The sequence below is a fragment of the Zootoca vivipara genome, chromosome Z2 (assembly GCF_965207765.1).
Source record: "Zootoca vivipara chromosome Z2, rZooViv2.hap1.1, whole genome shotgun sequence".
In the NCBI taxonomy this organism is placed as follows: domain Eukaryota; kingdom Metazoa; phylum Chordata; class Lepidosauria; order Squamata; family Lacertidae; genus Zootoca; species Zootoca vivipara.
In genome coordinates, this window is record NC_142585.1 from 29,667,341 (window position 1) to 29,689,679 (window position 22,339).

The 22,339-nt window shown below is 44.5% G+C and overlaps 2 protein-coding genes across 6 annotated transcripts in view; one reads left to right on the top strand and one right to left on the bottom strand.

The window, feature by feature from the left end:
• The window catches only part of HEPH (hephaestin), a 45,823-nt gene extending 30,964 nt beyond the window's left edge, over nt 1-14,859 (bottom strand). The window contains exons 1-8 of one of the 4 annotated variants that reach the window (XM_088664686.1): nt 14,818-14,859; nt 14,212-14,380; nt 10,009-10,213; nt 6,375-6,619; nt 5,315-5,530; nt 4,595-4,774; nt 2,178-2,432; nt 87-255 (exon numbers count right to left, since the gene is read on the bottom strand). In XM_088664686.1, the coding sequence (XP_088520812.1) occupies nt 87-255; nt 2,178-2,432; nt 4,595-4,774; nt 5,315-5,530; nt 6,375-6,619; nt 10,009-10,178 (1,235 nt within the window). In that variant the 5' untranslated portion in view covers nt 10,179-10,213; nt 14,212-14,380; nt 14,818-14,859. Of the gene's footprint in view, nt 1-86; nt 256-2,177; nt 2,433-4,594; nt 4,775-5,314; nt 5,531-6,374; nt 6,620-10,008; nt 10,214-12,287; nt 12,430-14,211; nt 14,381-14,713 lie in introns of those variants that run through there. The other 3 variants (XM_088664685.1, XM_035103280.3, XM_035103281.3) reach the window with 3 other exon arrangements.
• Nucleotides 14,860-15,028: 169 nt separating this feature from the next.
• LOC118079254 (heat shock factor protein 3-like) overlaps nt 15,029-22,339 on the top strand; it is a 51,553-nt gene continuing 44,242 nt past the window's right edge. For both annotated transcript variants that reach the window (XM_088664687.1, XM_060270248.2), the window contains exon 1: nt 15,029-15,192. In XM_088664687.1, coding sequence (XP_088520813.1) covers nt 15,049-15,192 — 144 coding nt within the window. In that variant the 5' untranslated portion in view covers nt 15,029-15,048. The remainder of the gene's footprint in view (nt 15,193-22,339) is intronic.

The window sequence follows — 22,339 nt, forward strand, 5'->3', positions numbered from 1 at the left end:
CTCCTGTGTGATGGGGACACCCTTTCAGCACTGTGTAAATGCATTCTCAAGCAGAGAAGGAAATCCACAAATAAAAGCCCCCTTACCTGTTTGGCTGCAGCAGGCTTTCCCCAGTGCCCAGGTCTAACCCTGAGGGTCCGTAATTCCACTGAACTTCTTTTGCTGCTATGTAGTATTTGCGAAGTTTCCCTTTCACGGCAGGCTCTGAATTCTGATAGGAGCAGTTCCTGACTTCATAGAGAGCCTCCATCCCAGCTGTAGGAAGCACAACAGAGCACAACACACTCAGCCTGGTCTGTTGTCAAAACAGCCTGCAGGTTGGGAGGGATGGGGGCGGGGGAGATGTCAGGAGCAGCCTAACAGTCAGATCCTGTTCACCACCACAGATGCAACTTCCAAACTCTATTTCACTTAAATAAACCATTTTTATAGTACATATCACAAGGGAAGAAGCATAAAGAAATTCAGTATGATCACATCTTGAGAGTGATCAACATGCACAATTTCATCCTTAAAAGGTTGAACCCAGGCTGGTTGAAACTGTGCAAATTAAATGCATGCAAGGCAGAGAGCTTAACAGCTCCTTCTGAGCTGTGCTTTCCTGGTGCAGAAAGAGCTTCTAACCTCTCAGACTTGTCTGCTGGGCTCAGGAATACTCTTGGAAGACCTTGTGGGAACTCGGATGGCCCCACAAGATCTCAGAAGAGCTTCCTAGAACACAGTTAGCAAGGCAGAAAGCTTAAATGCTCCCTGCCTTGCTTGTGGGGCAAGGTCCATTTGGTGCACCAGCTCCAGAAGGTAAGATTGTTCATGCAGGGGCTGTTCCAAGGGGCTGGTTCGAGCATACACATTTTTGCATATATGCGCCACCCCTGGAACGTAACCCCTGTGCAAGATGCAAACATGCTGTACTCATAATGTTACAGCAGGTCGAAAGCAGCATTAGGTGGAACGCTACCATTAAATTTACTGTTCCAAAACATTACTAATTTTTCCCACCATAGGCTGGTTTACATATATTCTTTTGTAGTAGATTAACTTAATCATAGTTATTAAGAGACCAATTTTTCTCAATTTGTTCATATGTAGTAAGAGATATGCAGCTTTCAAGCTTCGACCTGTATGAAAAATCCATCCTTGTACCCTTAGTGATTGCTGGTATCACAAGTATATTCCTATCTTGGCTCCTACAGCCACACAGCACTTAAAACTTACCTTCTCTAGACACAGGTCCATGTTTTAAAGAGCTGCGTTCGAGCCCCCCTCCCCTCTTTTTTTTGTCCTGCACTTTCCCCAGGAGAACCCACTCTTTACAGAAAAATCAGAGCAAACAGCAAATCTGCAGAAAACCCAATTTCTCTGATAAAGAGTAGGTTTTCCTGGGGGAAATGCCAGGGCAGAAAAAAGTAAAAAGGTAAAACGTGGCACTTTAAAGAGTGGACCTGTGCCCAGAAAACGCAGGATGAAAGGTAAGTGTGGATGAGCCCTCTCAACTCAATTGTTCCTGAAGGTATGATTCAAAAAAACTACTGCATGGCATATACCTAGATCAGGTTACACTTTACACAGTTCAAGAATTCAAAGTGGAGTTCTGAAGTACATGGCTGGGCAGAAGCTAATATGGTTATCTAAGCCCTGGCTGCAGTTTAGTTGAGCTGGAGTCCTATGTCTAAGAATGTATAAAAGAAAAGAAAAGAAAAAGCCTGCTGGATCAGGCCAGTGGCCCACCTAGTCTAGCACCCTGTTCTCAGTGAGGCCAGCCAGATACCTACAGGAAGCCTGCAAGCAGGATTCAAGCACAAGAGCCCTCCCTCTTCCTGTGGTTTCCAGAAACTGGTATTCATAAGCATTTACTGCCTCCAACCACAGAGGCAGAGCATAGCCATCCTATCAGCTATCAATAGCCCTCTCCTCCTCCATGAATTTGTCCAATCCACTTTAAAAGCCATCTAGGATGGTGGACACCACTGCCTCCATCGCTATATATAGTGATGAGAGCTGTAGTCCAAAACATCTGGAGAATTCCAGGGATGGCTAGCCTATTTACATCATCTGTGAAAAAGAAAATACTGATTCAGGCAGCCATATGCCCACTTTTTGTTGTCGTGGGCAAGGAATTCAGCAAAGGACTAGTGATCACAGTTGCAAGGGGAACTCGGTCTGGGAGACTGCCTTACCTTGCAGGTGATCATGGACCTCGCAGCTCAGCAGCCATTTCCCAATGTGGCGAGGGATCATTTCTGCTGCCACAAAAGTGGCTGGGAAGAGGCTGGCCACGTCAGTCCTGTGGCCCCGGACTATCAGGGTCTGTCCATGGAAGAAGACGGTGTGGACATCGATCTCATTGCCCATCCCAAAAAGATGCCATGACACGTGATCCCCAGCACACATGGTCATCTCAGGCAGGTTACCAAACACGTAACCATTAATTGCTGCAGAAATAGAGATGAAGATGTTAACACGAAAAGGGTGTTTAGTATCAGTGTGTGGGTGTACATATATGTAGCATCCTATAGTCATAAAAATGTAAGGCTGTTACTGTGCAACTGGAGAATTTACAGTGCCTCATCACAATCCTGGATTTGCATAAAGTCAGGATGAGAGAGGGAAGAAAAAGAGAAGGCCAGTTTAAAATGGTGGTTTCAAACAACAGCAGAGGTTTGAATAAAGCAAAGACAGAGGTCCACAGGTTCAATGTATCCTGTTAATCTAATCATAATTTAAATATCCTGTTAATCTAATCATAATTTAAATACCTTCCGCCTACTTTTTTTGGGGGGGGGGAAGCTCCAATATTAATAGATTTGCTTCATTTTCCTTCTGCTTTGCAGTTTGGAGTCACATTGTGGCTTGCCAATTTTGCTTTCAATGGCTGTGTAACTCCTGTGAAGTTGTGTAACTGAGTGGCTTGGGTTGTGTGGTTTCCCAGTACAGCGTTCCCAGGCTCACATTTGCTTTCATAAAGTATTAGGCATGGGTTTCCCTAAGGCAGTACCCATATGAGAGAACTAGTTGTACATGTGAAAGAACGAAAGCTGTGGCTGAAGAGGCTAGGGTGGAAGGTTATCAGAATGGCCTGTCCACATGATGCTCAATCACTGGTGCTCCAGTGGCAAACCTGTGGACAAGATACAGTTGCTAAGGATGATGGGAGATCTCACTTGCCACCCTTGTATTGTGTTCCCTACTGTCAAGTCATGTAAAGTGATTAACACGTTCCTCCAACTCTCAGAGGCTTGGGGAGGGGTATCCCAGCGGGAGGGGGCCTTGTAAGCTGCCAGACTTCCTCCTCACAGAGGCTCCCCTGGCACTTTGCTATACACTGTACAGTGGTGCCTCGCTTAACGAATGCCCTGCTTAATGAAATTTCCGCTTAACGAAAGGATTTTTCGAGCGGAGGTTGCCTCGCTAGACGAATTCATTTTATGATGCAGCAGCTAAAAAAGCCAATGCAATTCTGGGCTGCATCAATAGGAGTATAGCATCTAGATCAAGGGAAGTAATAGTACCACTGTATTCTGCTCTGGTCAGACCTCACCTGGAGTACTGTGTCCAGTTCTGGGCACCACAGTTCAAGAAGGATACTGACAAGCTGGAACATGTCCAGAAGAGGGCAACAAAAATGGTCAAAGGCCTGGAAACGATGCCTTATGAGGAACGGCTTAGGGAGCTGGGAATGTTTAGCCTGGAGAAGAGAAGGTTAAGGGGTGATATGATAGCCATGTTCAAATATATGAAAGGATGTCATATGGAGGAGGGATAAAAATTGTTTTCTGCTGCTCCAGAGAAGCGGACACAGAGCAATGGATTCAAACTTCAAGAAAGAAGATTCCACCTAAACATTAGGAAGAACTTCTTGACAGTAAGAGCTGTTCGGCAGTGGAATTTGCTACTAAGGAGTGTGGTGGAGTCTCCTTCCTTGGAGGTCTTTAAGCAGAGGCTTGACAGGCATATGTCAAGAATGCTTTGATGGTGTTTCCTGCTCGGCAGGGGGTTGGACTGGATGGCCCTTGTGGTCTCTTCCAACTCGTGATTCTATGATTCTATGAAAAATTCATCTAGCGAATCACGGTTTCCCATAGGAATGCATTGAAATTCAATTAATGCGTTCCTATGGGGAAAAAAAAATTCAAAAAAAATTCAATGCACACCTATGGGATTCGCTAGACAAATTTTTGGTTATAAGAAAAGACCTGTGGAACAAATTAAATTCGTCTAGTGAGGCACCACTGTACAACTTCCAGAGGATGCTGAAGACACACCTCTTTACCTGACACCTGAGGTGTATATTTTTTAGGAGTCACTTTATTTTTATGATTGTAAGTTGTTTCAAACTGTTTTCAGTGTTGTTTCAATGTGGTAACATCCATTGGAAACTTAGGGTGAAGAGCAGACAATCAATCAATCATCAATCAATCAGTCAGTCAGTCATTTTAATCAGTTATAATTCTTTCAGAGTTTGACACCCCTGAAGTTAATACACCTCCGTTCTTTATGATCTCTGAGTTTCTTTGATCCAGAGAGGGTGTGCTACAGCTGTCCCTACCTGGATATAAACAGAGGTCAAGGAAGGGCCCTGCCCAACTGCACCCACCATGCATCTTGTTGCTCTCCCTGAACCCCTCATCTTCCTCATCAACAGTGCTTGGATCTCCGCAGAAGGAGGCAATGTTTTGATCCAGGTGCCAGCTCTCATTCTCATCAACCACGCTGAACATCAGAAAGAAATCGAGGTCCACGTCATGCCGCCTTTGAGAAACACTCTTCAGAGTTCCTGGGCCAGGAGAAGATAGGAGTGAATGGAAGGAGCCAGGAGGCCTGATGTTGTAGGAAATGCTGGTTTTCTTCCTACTTTCAAGAAAACCCACCTCTCTTAGCCCTGAGGGAACACACTTCTGCTCTCAAAGCAAGTCTGGCGAAATCCACTTCATACATTTAAATCACATTCAGTTGAGAGCCAGCGTGATGTAATGAATGGTTAGATGTTGGCCACTCTGGAGGAAAGTGGCAGGGCAAACAGAACTGTGGCCAAGGCATTGACATCTTGCCACCTCTGTATGAGTTCAAAAACCAGTAACACCCAAACAAGAAAATATAACAATGCCTCTTTCATTTCCAGTTCTGCAAATGGCACGATCTCTTTCTTTCATTTAAACTCCCAGGCTGAATACGGTCTAGAAGCTTGTTTAAGTCAATTTAAACCTGAACTGAGGAACAATTCAGGGAAGGTACTTGTGGCCTATTGCACTGTTTGTGATATAATTTCAAAAATAAGCTATGAAACTAAGCAATATTTCCCCAAGGGCAGCCTTACCTTCTCTACATATCAGGAGGGGCCCAATTAAGCCAGTGGCAATGTCTTTTGCTGCATCAACATGAGAATGATAGATCCATGTTAAACAGGCTGGGTCATCATCTGTTGGGCCATGATCCTCAGGAACAGTCCAAGTATATGTGTGGTTCCTGCCCGGGGGGATGGCATCATCCTTTTTAAGGTCTTGGGAAGAGGACTCATCAGGGTATAGGGATCCTGGAAAAATTGAGAAATGGCAGTATCCATTCAGTACAATTTCCATTTAATACTGTTGCATTAGCCTTGAGAAGAGCCTGATGAACCTGGCCAGTGGCCCATTTAGTCCAGCATCCTGTTCTCACAGTGGCTGAACAGACGCCTCTTCTGGGAAACTCACAAGCAGGATTCAAGTGCAAGAGCGCCCTCTGCTTTGGAGATTTCCAGCAACTGGTATTCAGAGCACAGCCATCATGGCTAGAAGCCACTGGCAGCCTAATCTTCCATGAATTGTATTGATGCACACAACCCCAACTTCTGAGTTTCAAGAGACTGCAGGGTGCCAGTGCTTAGCCAGGGTTCCATTCCGTTGGAAAGAAAATAAGCTGAGACTGTGGCGTTGTTAGGATATATGTTTTTATTTACACATATATACTATATGAACATGGGGTGGAGGGGCTCACAGCCTTAATGCTCCAACCTATAACAGTATACTTTGAGAGCTTCCATTTGGACAGCAGCCTCTCCAACTTAACACTCCACCATGAATTGCTTTTAAATCATCCAGTGATCAGAGAGCCGGTGGTTAGAGTGTTTGACTAGGACCTAGGAGACCACGGCTCAAATCCCACTTGGCCCAAAAGCTCACTGGATCACCTTGGGCCAGTCATTGCATCCCATGTACACCTTGAGCTCCCTGGAAAAAAGGTGGCGTATAAATGCAATAAATAAATATATAGATAAATAAAAGCATCATATGCAACATGCCACCCCATGTAGAAACATCCACGAAAGCAGAGGTGAGAGGAAACTTGTTTATTATTATTTATTCAATTTATATACTGCCCTTTATCAAAATATTTACCTTCCGAGTCCTTCTTGTAGAAGACACCATGAGGGTGAATGGTGAATGGTTGCCTGCCAAAATTCTTCAGGTGTACAATGATGGTGTCACCCACTTCTGCTCGTATGATGGGCCCAAGGAATCCCAGCCAGGGGGGGTTGGGTATTTCTGATGTGTACGTCTCATCTAAGTATTGCTTATACACAGATTTCCTGTAGATGCTGCCAATTCTGTTCTTGGCAGGCTGGAGGAATCTAGAAGCTGTCCTGAAAAGAAAGGGGGAACAACAATAACAATATTGGTAGCAATTTTCATATGTGCTGATGCTAAAACATCCCGTGGAGTTTCTCTCCTGCTATCTGTATGCACAGCTGATTGTGTTTAAGGCAAGGCAGAGAGAAGAAAATGTGTGTTTTATTAGTCACTTTATCTTGCCCAAAGCAACCCAGAGTTGCTTACAACCACCCAACCAAAAACCCCCACATAGGTACATTAAAACCAAGAGGGAAAATAAATATATTAAAAACATCCCACCCACTTCTAAAAGCAGGTTTAGTACAGAAGTTCCCAAAGTGGATGGTACCTTCCCTGTTGGGTGGGGATTCCTAGCTGGACGCTAAGAGACAAGGAGCTGGCAGGGAGGCAATGGAGGTAGAAATGGCTATCAGACTTTGAAAAGTTGCCATCACTGAATCAAGTTCACTGGTGCCTCGCTAGACGAATTTAATTCGTTCCACGGGTCTATTCTTATAACGAAAAATTTGTCTAGTGAATCCCATAGGAATGCATTGGATATTTTTTTTTAAAAAAATTACCCATAGGAACGCATTAATTGAATTTCAATGCATTCCTATGGGAAACCATGATTCTCTAGACAAATTTTTCGTAAAATGAATTCGTCTAGCGAGGCAACCTCTGCTAGAAAAATCCTTTCTTTAAGCGAAAATTTCGTCTTACAGGGCGTTCGTTAAGCGAGGCACCACTGTTTATCAGTTTTGTTGAATCAATCAAACTAAAAAGTTTTAATTGGGTTTTAAATACAGTAAATGTCCAATTAATGGAACTAAACCATTGGTTTAATAAATTCTGAGTATGTTCTTGTTCCGCTTAAGAAACTCAACTGTGCTTTACTACATCAGATTAGGGGTCACATACCCCTTGGCAAGAATTCTGCTCTAGCAGGTAACTACATGGGCCCTTTTATCGAAGTTAAAGCAACCAGTGGGAGTCCTAAGTCCAGCCAAGCAGTGACGTGCTTTTTATCTCTACTTGAAGGTGAGAGGTGCACAGCCATTAATGTGCACGGCAACATCTTGGGAGGGATGTTTCCAGCTACCCCACCCTTTGGCCTTGGAAACTGCTGCAGGAGATGTGCTGTGAGCAACACATCAGGTATTTATTAGGACTAAGGTGAAAGTGTGAAGCTACCTTGCTATTCTTGCTATCGGATGGTGTTTAAGGAATCTTGTTATATGTATAGCATTAGAATATGGTATTTTGGTATGTTATTATATTTGCTATTGTTTTGCTATATTATTGGTGTTTTTCCAGTGCTTGTTCGAAATGCATCTGTTTCTTTGTTGCAAGCCACTTTGAGCATGGTGTGTGTGTGTGTGTGTGTGTGTGTGTGTGTGTGTGTGTGTAAAAGCAGGATACAAATAAAATGAATGAATGAATGTCAGGTTTTGAGTATTGGATGCAGAGGGTGGGGTGGGGGGTAGTTTATGATGATTCCAGGCAAGTGGGGAGTGGACAGAGGTGAAACCATCCCCCCCCCCCCGTGGGAAAGGCAATCTCCTGTATCTTTCACTGATACAGAAAATTGAATTCTAGTGGATACAATTTCTCTCTGCCCCTTGCATAACAACCTACACCAGCCAAAAGTCCTGTATATCAGTGTTCAGAAGTGCAGCCATTCTCCACTAGGCTTCTCTAAGCTGTCTAAAACGTGTCCAGAAGAGGGCAATGAAAATGGTCAAAGGCCTGGAAATGATGCCTTATGAGGAACGGCTTAGGGAGCTGGGTATGTTTAGCCTGGAGAAGAGAAGGTTAAGGGGTGATATGATAGCCATATACAAATATATAAAAGGATGTCATATAGAAGAGGGAGAAAGGTTGTTTTCTGCTGCTCCAGAGAAGCGGACACAGAGCAATGGATTCAAACTACAAGAAAGAAGATTCCACCTAAACATTAGGAAGAACTTCTTGACAGTAAGAGCTATTCGGCAGTGGAATTTCCTACCAAGGAGTGTGGTGGAGTCTCCTTCTTTGGAGGTCTTTAAGCAGAGGCTTGACAGGCATATGTCAAGAATGCTTTGATGGTGTTTCCTGCTCGGCAGGGGGTTGGACTGGATGGCCCTTGTGGTCTCTTCCAACTCTACGATTCTATGATTCTATAAAACATACATGTACCTGAAGAGTGGTTGGACATGTACAACTCGTTCTCACTTCCAGATGTTGGACTCCCAACTTCTATCAACCCCAGCCAGCAGGGTGCCCCTCGAACCAGCTGTTCAAATGCTTGAATTGATATTTTTTATATAAAAAGGGGAACTGAAAAAATAATAATCCAGAATTATGTTGCCTTTGGGGAGAAACACCAGTGTGTTAATCTCCTTTAATATTTTCACAGATGGCTTCAGGAAGGTTATTTTTGGGCTAGACCAGTGGCTCCCAAAGTGAGCAACACCAGGGTGGGGGTTCCCTGAGGGTGACAAAAAGGCATGGGGATGGCAAGGAGGGTGTTGCATCTATAAACGTCTATCAGGCTTTGAAAAGCTGGTATCACTGGATCAAGTTAATCAATTTTGTTGAAATATTTAAATTGAATAGTTTTAATCAGATTTTGAATAAATGCAATTATTTATTACTGTTGTTGAATTTTTAAAAAATCAAACTGTCCTACAAGCCACTATTATAAATGATGCTTTTTATATGAAAGTGTAGAGGGCACTAGGGATGAGATTATGGAACCAAGAGGTTGGGACCCAAAACGTTTTAGGAACCTCTGGGCTAATAACTCTCCCATGGAGTTTCAGCACCCACTTTTCAAACAAGGAAACTCAATCTGCTGGTGAACATTGGACAGAAGGTATTGTCCCCCAGTTCACAACCTGGTTGTGAACCTCAGCTCTTAAATGCCATGGCAGTGGTGTCAGTGCCACACACAGAAATTCCTGCATGTGCAATGTGTGTGAGAGAGGGGCAGCATTGCCAATAAGCCACCATAGCAGAACTTACAGATGCCTCATTATTGCTGCAATACCTGACTGATTCCCCATCACCTTCAGGTTATTTGAGTACATAGGCTTGACCAGCCTTTCTCAACCTGGGACCTTCCAGACATCTTGGACTCCAGCTCCCATCAGCCCCAGCCAGCATGGCCAATGGTCAGGGATGATGGGAACTGTATCCAACATCTGAAGAGTCATAGGTATACATCCTGGTATTTTGTATGTTACACTACTGAAGCTTGTTGATTCTCCTGTTTCTTACGTAACGTGGCATTAACCATTAAACCAACCAAGACCAGATACATATCAAGAATGTACCATATTATCCTCCTTTAAAAAATAAAAATAAATGCAACTCTGAAGTGGCTAAAGTTAACTAAGCCATTAAGCCAGGACCTAGTAAACCAAGAAATGAAGCTCACAGATCATTTGCTATGCTTTGTCCTGTGATGGTGTTCTTCCCCAAGGGAGCATAGTTCCAGTCCACTTCACGGATGCCCAGGTAGTAGACTCTGGTGGCACCTTCGGCCAAGACATGAACAAGGAGGTGGAGGTGGAATGCAGTGTGCCATGTTTGTTTACAGGTCAACATATCAGCTCTTGGAAGGTCAGTTCAGGTGTCAAGATCTTCAAAAAGGGAGGAAATAAAAATAAAATCTTAGCACAAGTGAAGAAGGAACAGAGGAGACTGGCTTATAGTGAGCCATGCCATGGGTCCAACCAGTTCGGTACTGGCCTTGCTGACGGACAGCACCTCTGCAGGCTTTCTGACATGGCCTGTTTCTCAGCCCACCTGGAAACATTGGGGGATTAAACCTAGTACCTTTCACATTCAACTCTGTTCTCTGCTGCTAAGTGATAGACTTTCCATAAAAAAAGGCAGGAGACGCTACAAGGCCATATAAATCTGCAGATTTTATTTTCCAACAGATGGCATGTGTGGGTGAATGAAGATTAGGTGATGTTCTCTGCATGTAATCCACCGCACTACTGTCCATTTAATTAAGTGCCAGATAATGTCAAGATGACATACAGCTTCAAGGACTCTCTTTGATGGTGGAGCAGGGGTTGATGGAATTGAATCAGCTAGGATTCAGACTTCAGTCTCCTAGTCTACAACCACCAGCACCCTTCATGGCCCTTTGGTTCCTCTAATCCCAGATGGGCTATAAATCCTTCAAAGTTGGGGCCTTCACCTGGGCAGCAGCCAAACTCTGGCCCTGCCTGCCTTTGGATGGACTCATCAGCCTGCCAAAACATCTGAAGGGTACCAGGTTAGGGAAGTGTGGGATAGAGGGAAGTCTGGAATAGACTCTCAGTGCACTAGCCCATTCCAAACACAACTAAAGCCTGCTAACATTTTATTTTATTTTTGCTGGCAGAAATAATGATATGGAATGAAATGAAAACATTTGTTTGTGTGCCTATAGCGTGAAGGTTTAAACCCCCCCAACAATCATCAGTTGCCTGGTTTCACATTTTTAGTTACTGATACAGGCAACAAGACCAGAGGTACATTTGACATTAATCTGCTGTTACCTTTTTTATTTATTTTTATGTAAAGGTGAAGGGACCCCTGACCATTAGGTCCAGTCGTGTCCGACTCTGCGGTTGCGGCGCTCATCTCGCGTTATTGGCCAAAGGAGCTGGCGTAAAGCTTCTAGGTCATGTGGCCAGCATGACTAAGCCGCTGTTAAGTTGTTTTTAATATTGTGTTTTAATGCAGCAATGCTAGCCATATTTCAAAAAGTGACAATTGGGACTCGAAAGTTGTTGAGCTGTTTTCTGGCGAAGTTCTTTCAAAATTTCAGGACATATGGCAGCACTAAGCAACACATCCTAGGATCTTAAGGTGAAGGACAATAATAGCTCTGTTGTTTGCCTCTTTTCAGTGGCAGAGATTGCGAAACACTTTAGACGTCCGGAAACTATGAAGATGATCCCAGTCTTTAAATACTGCTTGATAAACAAAATCCCTAAGTGGTCTACTTAAAACACAGTAAGACCATAAAAGAAAATTATAGGCAAACATATACACAAAGTTATAATCAAAAATACAAAGAAATACATTAGCAAAAACAGAAAATCCATCAATAAAACATTAAATTAAATTTCAACAAATAATAAAACAGAGCGGTTTTATTAATCTTATGAGCAAGGGAAATCCTGTTTAAATAAGTGAATCTTCAGGAAGTACTGAAAGCTTGCCACAATTTCTGCCTAATCTAGTGCATTCCAGTTGTCCTGAACTATTGCTCCCACCCTAAGTAGCCCAAAAAAACCTGGAGGCAGACCAGGATAGTGAAGATTTCCATCTTAGAAGTCACCTGCTTCAGAAATATTTCCCCTCCTTATCCTCCCCATATCATACCTCATGTCCCATTGAGAGATGTGACCCACTTGTACATGTGCAATTTGCACGCTTCCTAAGAAGTAAGCCCAGCCAGAATTAACACTCAAGTAAGGGGACAACAGAGAACGAGATGGTTGGACAGTGTTCTCGAAGCGACCAATATGCGTCTGACCAAACTGCGGGAGGCAGTGCAAGACAGGAGTGCCTGGCGTGCTCTGGTCCATGGGGTCACGAAGAGTCGGACACGACTAAACAACAACAAAAAGTGTGCCTAGTATTGCGGCCTCAGCAACCCACCCACCCCCTGCTAACTAAGTATTCAATTAAAGAAGTTCACAGATCCCTTACTTTGATACAGGAGAAGAGCTGGTTAGAAGCTGAGACCATGGGAAGGGCTTCAGAAGTGTTCCCCGAACATTTTCTTCCTGAAGCTCCAAAGAAGCTTTATGATAGCTACAGACGCCAAGAGGGGGCAAAGTCTAGGCCATAAAACCAGCTGATCCCTGGGCTCAAGCCATTGGCCTATCTGGAACACGTAATGCTTTGGGACTGCACTAAATAGAATAAACATTTTGCAAGCTGATTGGCTGCTGAGCAAGGTATACATGCTGTGCCCTACATTGATCAATTTGATGTCATTAGCATATCTGTATGCTGCCTGCATTTGTTTCATTTTCAAGCTTTAGATGGCAAGGGCAAGCTGCTTGTGTAGCTTGTCACTCCCAGGTCTTGTGCAGCTTGTCACTCCCAGGTCAATTATGACTGGATATTGCTTTATGGCAGAGTGAAAGAACAAATGTTAATATGTTGGTCGGAATTAACTGTGTGATAAGAAAGTAGAAATTGACCAAAATGGAGTAAACTGGGGACCTGAAATTTTGTAGGGTCATGCTATAACCTGCTCTGCCTCCACAGTTGGAGGCAGCAATACTTCTGAACTGCATTAGGGGAGAGTTGCTCTGGCGCTCAGGTCTTGCTTGAGGGTTTTCCACAGGTATGGGATTTGCCAGTGGGAAAAGTGAATGCTGGATCAGATGGGCCATTGGCCTGATCTAGCAGGGCTCTTCCTCTGTTCGTATATTCCCAAATATGTTTGAAGAGCATACCTAGAATTGAAGTGTGAATGTGCATGCCACCTTTTCGTTCCTGGAGGAAAGCTGGTACAGTATACAGTGGTACCTCTACTTATGAATGTTTCTACTTATGAATGGAGCTCCGTCCGCCATCTTGGATGCGGTTTAGATAGGATATTTTCTACTAACAAATTTTTAGATAGGGTTGCTTCTACTTAACGAATTTTTTCTCCCAATGCATTCCTATGGGATTTGAGTTACAAATTTTTTCGACTTACAAATGTGCATTCGGAACGCATTAAATTCGTAAGTAGAGGTACCACTGTATAAAGTATATAAAGGTAAAGGTGATCCTGACCATTAGGTCCAGTCGCAGACGACTCTGGGGTTGCAGCGCTCATCTCGCTTTATTGGCCAAGGGAGCTGGCATACAGCTTCCGGGTCATGTGGCCAGCATGACTAGCCGCTTCTGGCGAACCAGAGCAGCGCACGGAAACGCCATTTATCTTCCTGCCGGAGTGGCACCTATTTATCTACTTGCACTTTGATGTGCTTTCGAAGTGCTAGGTTGGCAGGAGCAGGGGCCGAGCAATGGGAGCTCACCCCGTCGCAGGGATTCGAACCACCGACCTTCTGGTCGGTAAGCCCTAGGCTCTGTGGTTTAACCCACAGCGCCACCCGCCACCGTACAGTATATATAAATGCAATAAATAAATGAATTAATCTAGTTGGACAGCAGGCAGCGGCTGGAAGAGCCGAAAATGGGCAGGGGTGGTCTGAGCAAAACCACAGCTTTAAAAAAAAACCCACAACAAACTGGGGAAAAAAACTCCCAAACTTCAAGCAAAGAGCAAAAGGAAAGAAAGTAGTTTCATTGTGCATACAGTGAAGAACCTACAATAAAGGGTTTCATATAAACACTTTTGGTTGGTTTCAGTGTTTATTTATTTTTGTGTTACCCTTTATGGATCTCTTGAGCCAGGATATATGAAGTGGACTTGAATTGGATTTGGATTTGGAAGAGGACCACCATCTTTCATGGAGAGTTGGTGGGGGAAAACATTTTTCATTTCCAATTTCTTCATGTATATTGTTTTGTAATATATTATCTTTTATTTATTTATTTTCCACTCGATTCCAAAACAACACAAATGTTGAGCATGGTTATATTAATTTTATAATATACAAAATTGCCTTACCGCATGCGTGTCCACTTGACTGCTTCGATCAGCAGAACTAGCACTGTTACAGGTGCCACACAAAATACCTTCTGCATTTGCGAGAAATTGATCTTCTGTTGTGTGTGGTGTCGCCTGCACTCTGGAACTCCCTGCCTTTTGATATCCTTCAGCATGCTCTTTTCGGCACCTGCTAAAAGTATTTATTGTTTAGCATAGGTGCTGTCAGGATTTATGTTGGGGGGCAGGCTTCATGCTGTGGGGAGCAGAACCTCAGTCAATTAAGTTTGTAGTTTTACTTGTTGGGGGGGGCGCAGCTCCTCCTCTTGGCTACGTCCAGATTGTTCAGATATGCTATTTTAACGTTTGAAAGTTTTAATTTTTTGTTGTTAATCCAATTGCTTTGTTATTATTTTGTAAAATGCATTGAGGTCGGGGGTTTTTTGCGTATAAATTCTTCGAAATAAATTAATACATGAAAGGGAAAGGGAAAGGGAAAGTGAAAGGACTTAGGACTACATACATATATATGTCAGAAAAGCTAAGCGATGCGCTTAGAGCGCATTCGCGGCCCCAGCGTCTGCAAGCGGCAGACCGCACCCGCTGCACCGTTTTTACCGCACGTACGGCCGTGACGCTTGGCCGCTACCTCCGAAATCCTCCCTTTTTCAATAGCCGGAGCGCTCTTCCAGCACATGTGTGCGTATTTGCGTCGCCTCCGCTCCAGGGGCAGCCAATGGGCGGCCGAGCGCGAGGCCCCGCCCCCTTAAAGCAAAGTTAAGCAAACTCTACCGCCCCATCTCTCTTCCCAGCAAAGGGATTCCCTCTGGCACGAACAGCAGCCGCTCTCCAGGTACCATGAGGAAGGCGCAAGCTGCTCCTGCCGCGGCTGCCGTGGGGGTCTCTGCAGCCCCCGCAACCCCGCAGCTGCCCCCCTTCCTGATGAAGCTGTGGGCTATCCTGGAGGATTCTCGGAACGACAGCATGATAACTTGGAGCCCGGTGAGGCGGGGAGCGGTGGGGTTGGATTGGGGATGGAGGGTTCCGCGGGACATATGTGCAGGTCGGGGGAGCGAGCTGTAATAGACTTCTTGCGCTTCTTTTTAAAGGGAGGGCAATTTGGAAGCTGGTTTAGACCAAGTTAATGGCATTTTAGGCTTCGTCCACGTGAATAGGAGTTCACTTTTTGAACAATAAGAATTAAATGTCATGGGATTTTAGAGATGCCTAGGTGGGGCATGGCCAAAAAAAGTTTGGGAACCACTGCGATAGAGGAATGTTTTTTTGCCTTCTCCCGTAACACTAGAACTCTATCGAAGTTGAATGTTGGGAGAAGGCAGAGAAAAGAAAGTCTTAACTTCACACAGCGCAAAGTTAAACTGTGGAACAGCTTCCCGCGGGAGGCGGCAATCATGGTCCCCAGCCCTAAACAGCTTTTTAAAGCGGAATAGGCAAAACTCACGAAGGAGGAGAGGGTTATCTACTGCAAGGGAACTGGTAAAGTGGTAGGAGGCAGCTATGCTTCTGACTACCAGTTGCCAGACGCCACAGGATGGGAGAGTTGATCTTGTTCTCAAAATCCCGCTTGCGGGTTCCCTAGATAGGAATCTGTTTGGCCACTTTGCGAAAAGGATACTGAACTAGATGGGCCGTTGGCTTGATCCATCAAGCTCTTCCTATGTTCTTACATTTTTCCAGGAGGCATTTAAAATCCGCCAGGTGCATTTTGCACCTGGCTATTGGTCACTTGCAACCAAGTGAAGATGCCAAGGTGCCAGGATGGCACCTGATATCTCCACCATCTGGATGTGCATGCCTGGGGATCCTTGGCATGCACGCAGGCTAGCAACACATCGTGTAGAATTCTATTCCTTATATTTTATCTGCACAATTGGAATGAATTTCAGGAACGAAAAAGCTGCATTGAAAAATACGATTTTCAAGCTGCATGGCAGCTTTTTGGTGACTTTCCTTTTTGATGACTGTAAAACTGGTTTAAGGAGTCATTTGGTGTCTAGCTTATTATATATCTGAGTTTCTCTGTTTCCAGGGGTTTTCAAGGCACCTGCAAATCAGCTGCTGACAAATATAAAACAGGTGACAAGGCATGCACACACAGAATTAAACCACAGTCAAAATGTTAATGTAAAGCTAAAGACGAATGTAACAATTCCGAAAACAACTAAAAAATAAGCACAGAGTTCAGCAAAGAAATTTAATTCGTTATCCAAGTGCCTTTTCAAGATGTCATCCCTTCACTAAGTGTCTAAAGTTCTATAATGGTGGGGGTTACTTCAGCCATGCCCCTTGCAGACCCAGGGCAGAGCTGCCTGCTTCCTTCCCCAATGCAGTAGAAGGCTTCATGTAGGGAAGTTAGGAACACCATTGCAGGAACTCATGCAGAGATGTAATAGGCAGCCTCCTCTGCGTTCTGATAACCTTGGCTCATCTAAGCTCTGTGTTGTTTATTGGCAGCAGCTGCTGGAGACTGAATTTGTGACCTGACGGGGGTCCTTTTCTGCACAATCCTGTGCATGTCTATCCAAAAGTTTTTCCTTTAAAAAGTTATTTATTTGGTTTTTTCAGATTAATATTTTACAATCACATATCCAACATACAACATAAAAACAGGATTCTGTCCTGGACCTACCTCCTCCACTTTCTGGGTCCTATTGTTAATTATTTCCTCCTCCTTCTTTTATGATAATCCAAGTCTTTTACCTCTCTATTGTGTCCAAAATTCACCATTAAACTACAAGTCTTATTCCAATCCTACCAGGGTGGATTTGATTTAAATCAAATCGATTTCAATCACTAAGACTTTATTTAAATAATTTTTTATTTTATTTTTTGCAGAAATATTCATTCTTGCTGGTATAATCTTAATATTTACAACCAGATGAAGGTTTCATTTTTGGAATAATAAATTTTCAGAGTAGTTTTTACAGTCATATCAAAAATTACTGATATGACTATACTATTAGAAATACAAAGACTGATAATTATGAAATTATTGTGAGGTTTAATAAGTTAACTTTATATTTGGAAAACTTTTCTACTGTACTTTATTAGAAGGAGAAAAATAATCATTTCCTTAATAACAATTTAAACAACTTATTTAACTAAATAATATTATAGCATTATAGCACAATTTAAACAACTTATTTAACTAAATAACATTATAGCATGTGTATCCATATTTGTTGAATGAATGATGTGGTTAAAGTATTTTTAAAAAACCACTTAGACTGAGTTTTAACACAAATGAGAAACTTAAACAAATCTTTATTTCCTGATGAATAGCCTTTGGACTATAATGTAACTTAAATAAAAGACCATATTTAGATTTTTTTTTCTCCAAAAGCATTTTATTTTAAAAATCCAATTTAAATAAACATCCAATTTAAATAAAAAAAACTGATAAAAAAACCCTGATATTTTTTTTAATAAAAAACCCCATTGATTTTTATCCACTCTGAATCCTACCAACGATTTTAGCTGTTTACAATGGTTTTTAAGATAAATTATGAATTTCCCCCATTCCTTATTAACACTTTTGGTCTTCCTGATTTCTTATTCTTCCAGTCATTTTAGCCATTTCAACATATTATATCAATTTAATCTGCTATTCTTCTCTGGTAGGGACTTTATCTACTTTCTACTTCTGGCCAATAGCATCTGTGCAGCTGTGGTCGCATAAATGTATTTATGTATCCAAAAGTTTCTCCCATGCATTTAGGATTGTAGTAGTAGTTTTGTTTTATTTCTTCTAGTTTTCTAATAGTTAATTAGTATAATAGTGTTAAATAGTTAAATAGTGTAACCTGATGTATGCACATGTTTCTTTTCTGGAATGCACGAATACATTCTGTGTGTGTGCATGCCCATGTATGTTCATATGAAGGTATATAATCTGGGTTGCAAAAGTTTGCCTAATTCTCGATGTGGCACATCTTGCCTGGTTGTATCGGTTTGTATTATCTTGCTCCCCTAATACTTGCTCAAAGGAAACTAGGCATATATGCATTGCAATTTGCAAACTGGAGAATTGTGCAGTAGTGAACAAGCCAAATGCCAATTTCATGGGGTCCACTGGTCTGAAATATTATTACTGTAATATGAAAATTGCACATTTTCATGATGTTTCCAATGCATATTTATTCGCTCTAGTGAGGGTAAACTGGTCCTAGCCTGTAAAATTGTACTTTTTGCATTGTTTAGTTTTTTAGTAGGACAGGACATGGTGTCAATTTGGTGCAGTGGGCAAGTACCGTAAATGCCAGCATTGGAAACTAGCTGACTGTACTCTGATAATTTGCCCATGTAGTGAGAGAATCAGAAACAGTTGAATGGTGTGATATATACGTAGGGAGACTGAGCCCTTTTAAGATGCATAGCCAAGTTGCATGTGTGCCTTAGAGAATGGCAAAGAAGGCAGAATATGCATGCTTGAGTTTGCTTTTTAAGCTGAGGATACTGTACTTTTGCTTATAACATGGCCATGAAGGATGGTGTAATGAAATTACAGCTACGTGTTTTCTTTGTTTGTAAGTTTTCAGTTCATACACCTGGGTCCATGCATGTAGTAGTAGTAGTAGTAATAACAATAATAATAATATGTTTGTACCCCACCCATCTGATTGGGTTCCCCTAGCCACTCTAGGCGGCTTCCAGCATATATTAAAACATAGAAAAATCTAAACCTTAAAAAGCTTCCCTTCCAAAAGTTATATAATTACGTACTCATCTACTTCACATCTGATGGGAGGGCATTTCACAGGGTGGGCGCCACTGCCAAGAAGGCCCCCTGCCTGGTTCCCTGTAACTTTACCTCTTGTAATGAGGGAACCGCCAGAAGGCCCTCGGAGCTGGATCTCAATGTCCGGGCTGAAGGATGGGGGTGGAGACACTTGTTCAGGTATACAGAGCCAAGGCCGTTTAGGGCTTTAAAAGTCAGCATCAACACGTTGAATTGTGCTAAAAAACAGGTGTTATATGTTCTTAGCAGCTGCAAGTATAGTTTATGCGTTAACCATATTCCCACCTACACTGTGCTGCTGGCAGTGTGTTGTGCAGTTTTAGCAACCCAGTTCAGTGGCGGAGGAAGCCGCTCAGGCACCCGGAGCAGCCAACATAGCGTGCATGTGCGGCATCACTACGTACAACGTAGCACAGGCATCCCCAAACTGCGGCCCTCCAGATGTTTTGGCCTACAACTCCCATGATCCCTAGCTAACAGGACAAGTGGTCAGGGATGATGGGAACTGTAGTCCAAAACATCTGGAGGGCCGAAGTTTGGGGATGCCTGACGTAGCACATGCGCGCTACGAAGCAGTTTGCTGGTGGCGCTGCTCGAGCGCCGTACGGGTAGTGACAGGATTATCTGCTCACGGCTGCAGCTGTGAAGGAAGGATCCTCTACATGCGGCTGCAGCCGTGACCAGAGGATCCCAGCACCATCCGTACGGGGCTGGAGTGATACCACCGGCAAACCGCTTCATAGCGTGCATGTGCAGCGTCGGCGGCGTACATAGTGACGCCACACATGTGTGCTACGAAGTGGTTTGCCAGGGCCATATGGATGGTGCCACGATGGTGCTGCAGCCGCGAGCAGAGGATCCCAGCACCATGAGCGAGCAAGTCAGCCTCCACCGCACTAAGCAAGGCTTTTTACCAGGCGGTGGCAGAGCTCGGCTTGGGAGTCGCGGTGGGGCACCGAGTGTCACCCCCCTCCAGGGTGGCACATGGGGCAACCTGCCCCAAACACACACCCTTGTTACGCCAGTGACCCAGTTTCATTACTGTCACTGAGATAGTTGTCTTTTCTCTTGGATAAGATTTCCATTTATATTTCTACATTAAGTGTAATACGGTAGCATAGGATTCCTCTTGTTCTTTGGGTTGAGATTCCAACCCTTTGGAAAACATACCAGGTTTTTTCCGTCTATAGGACGCCCCAAGGTATAAGACCCGCCCTCCTATTTTGGGGGACTCAATTTTAGGAAAATGAGGGGAGATCAGGGCCGGCGTGTCCATTTAGCCGAACTAGGCAGCTGCCTAGGGCGCCAAAATGGAGGGGGCGCTGGCTGGCCGGCCGGCCTGCTGCCGCCCCCCCCCCCGGTGCTGCCTCTATTGCGCCTGTCACCTGTTGAGCAGCTTCAGGCAGCTATCCTGAGGCATGTGCTTGCCTTCAGAGAGAGGTCTGAAGCAGCTCAACAGCTGACAGGCGCAGTGGAGGCGGCCCCAGGCTCGCGCTCCCTGCATGAAGCTCCAGAGGCATGTGGGGCATGGAAGCCTGGGGCTGCCTGCCTCCTCTGCACCTGTCACTGCACTTGAGTGGCTTCAGGTCGCTATCCTGAGGCGCGCCTCCGGAGAGCGGCCTGAAGCCGCTCAACAACAGTTGACAGGTGCAGTGGAGGGGCCCCCAGGCTCGCGCTCCCCACGCGAAGCTCCAGAGGTGTGCAGGGAGCGTGAGCCTGGGGCTGCCTGCCTCCCTCCTGCCTGTCACTGCACTTCAGGCAGCTATCCCGAGGTGCACGCATACTGTTTAGTGGAGGCGGCCCCAGGCTCCTGCTCCCTGCGCGAACCTCCGGAGGCACACAGGGAGCGTGAGCCTGGGGCTGCCTGACTCCTCCGCACCTGTCACTGCACTTGAGCGGCTTCAGGCCGTTATCCTAAGGTGCGGGCATGCCTCTGGAGAGCGGCCTGAAGCTGCTCAAAAACAGCTGACAGGCGCAGTGGAGGCGGCCCCAGGCTCGCGCTCCCCACGCGAACCTCTGGAGGTGCCATCTCGCCGCGCCTCTCAGCTGTTTTTTTTTTCCTACTTTTTATTTTCTCTATTTTCTATTTTTATTTTTTCTATTTCTAATTTTTATTTTTTCTATTTTATTTTATTTTATTAATGGGGGGCGGGGCGCCAGAAGGTGATCTCACCTAGGGCACAAAAAACCCTAGCACCGACCCTGGGGGAGATGGCCCAAAGTTGTTGAGCCTCTCCCCCCACGCAGCTGCGGGCAGGAAACACTCCCTAGATCGTTTCCGCACGCAGCAGCATCGGAGGAATTTGCACTCCCACCAGCCATTGCGTTCCAATGCTGCCGAACAGGGGAAACAATCCAGGGAGCGCCCGCCGCATGCAGTGGCACCGGGGGAAGTTGCGTTCTGGGATCACAACCTCCCCCGATGCCACCACATGCGAGAAACGACCCAGGGAGTGCCCACAGTGCACAGCGGCATCAGGGGGAAGTTGCACTCTCACCAACAAGCCGACTGGCAGCGTGCAGCTTCTCCCCCCCCCCACATCTGCGGGCAAGAAACACTCCCCGCTCGCTGTGGCATTGGGGGAAGCCGCACTCAGGGGCATAGGAAGATAGGGGCGGTGGGGGTGGTGCGCCCTGAGCGATGCGATCCCAGGGGCGGCATTGCCGCTGCCCGCCACGCCCCCAAAATGCGCCCCCGTCCCAAAATGTGTGCCATGTCCCTGGGGCCAGCACCCACAAATGAGCTGGCTGCCAGCACAGCGCTTCTCTCCCCCCCCATGCCACTATTTGTGTATTGGACGACCCCAGTTTTTTGACGTGATTTTTGAGTCAAAAAGCCTCGTCCAATACATGGAAAAATACGGTATGTCTTTCCTTGGTCCATAGCAACTATGCTTAACCTAACTTACTGCAAAAGAATACATATAAACCAGCCTAGCAGGTTTATGGAGGGAATTGTATTCTTTGAAAGAAAAAAACTGAGCAGGAAGTTCAAAGATAATGCCCAAACTTATGCTGCTTTCAACTTGCTATAACAGTATTTCTGTAAGTTTTCTATCTTTGGTTTTTTCATTTATTGGTGAATAAAGAATGTTTTGCAACATTTAAAAAGCATACCTTAATTTATTTATTTATTTTGGAGCCTGACTATTCAGCCATGATGGCAGGTGGTAGGGCTGGGCACATTCAGCTGAGTGGGGCCTCAGATTTTGCCCTCCAGGATCGTGCCCTGACCAAACAAATTAGTATACTTACTTTTGTGTTCAATGAAGTATCTCTGCAGTTCTGGGGTTCCACCACCAGAGGTGCATTTAGGGTTTTAGAATGACAGATAGCCTAGCACTGGACCATGTCTGATTATCGAGATCATGGTATACCAACAGCTAAGCA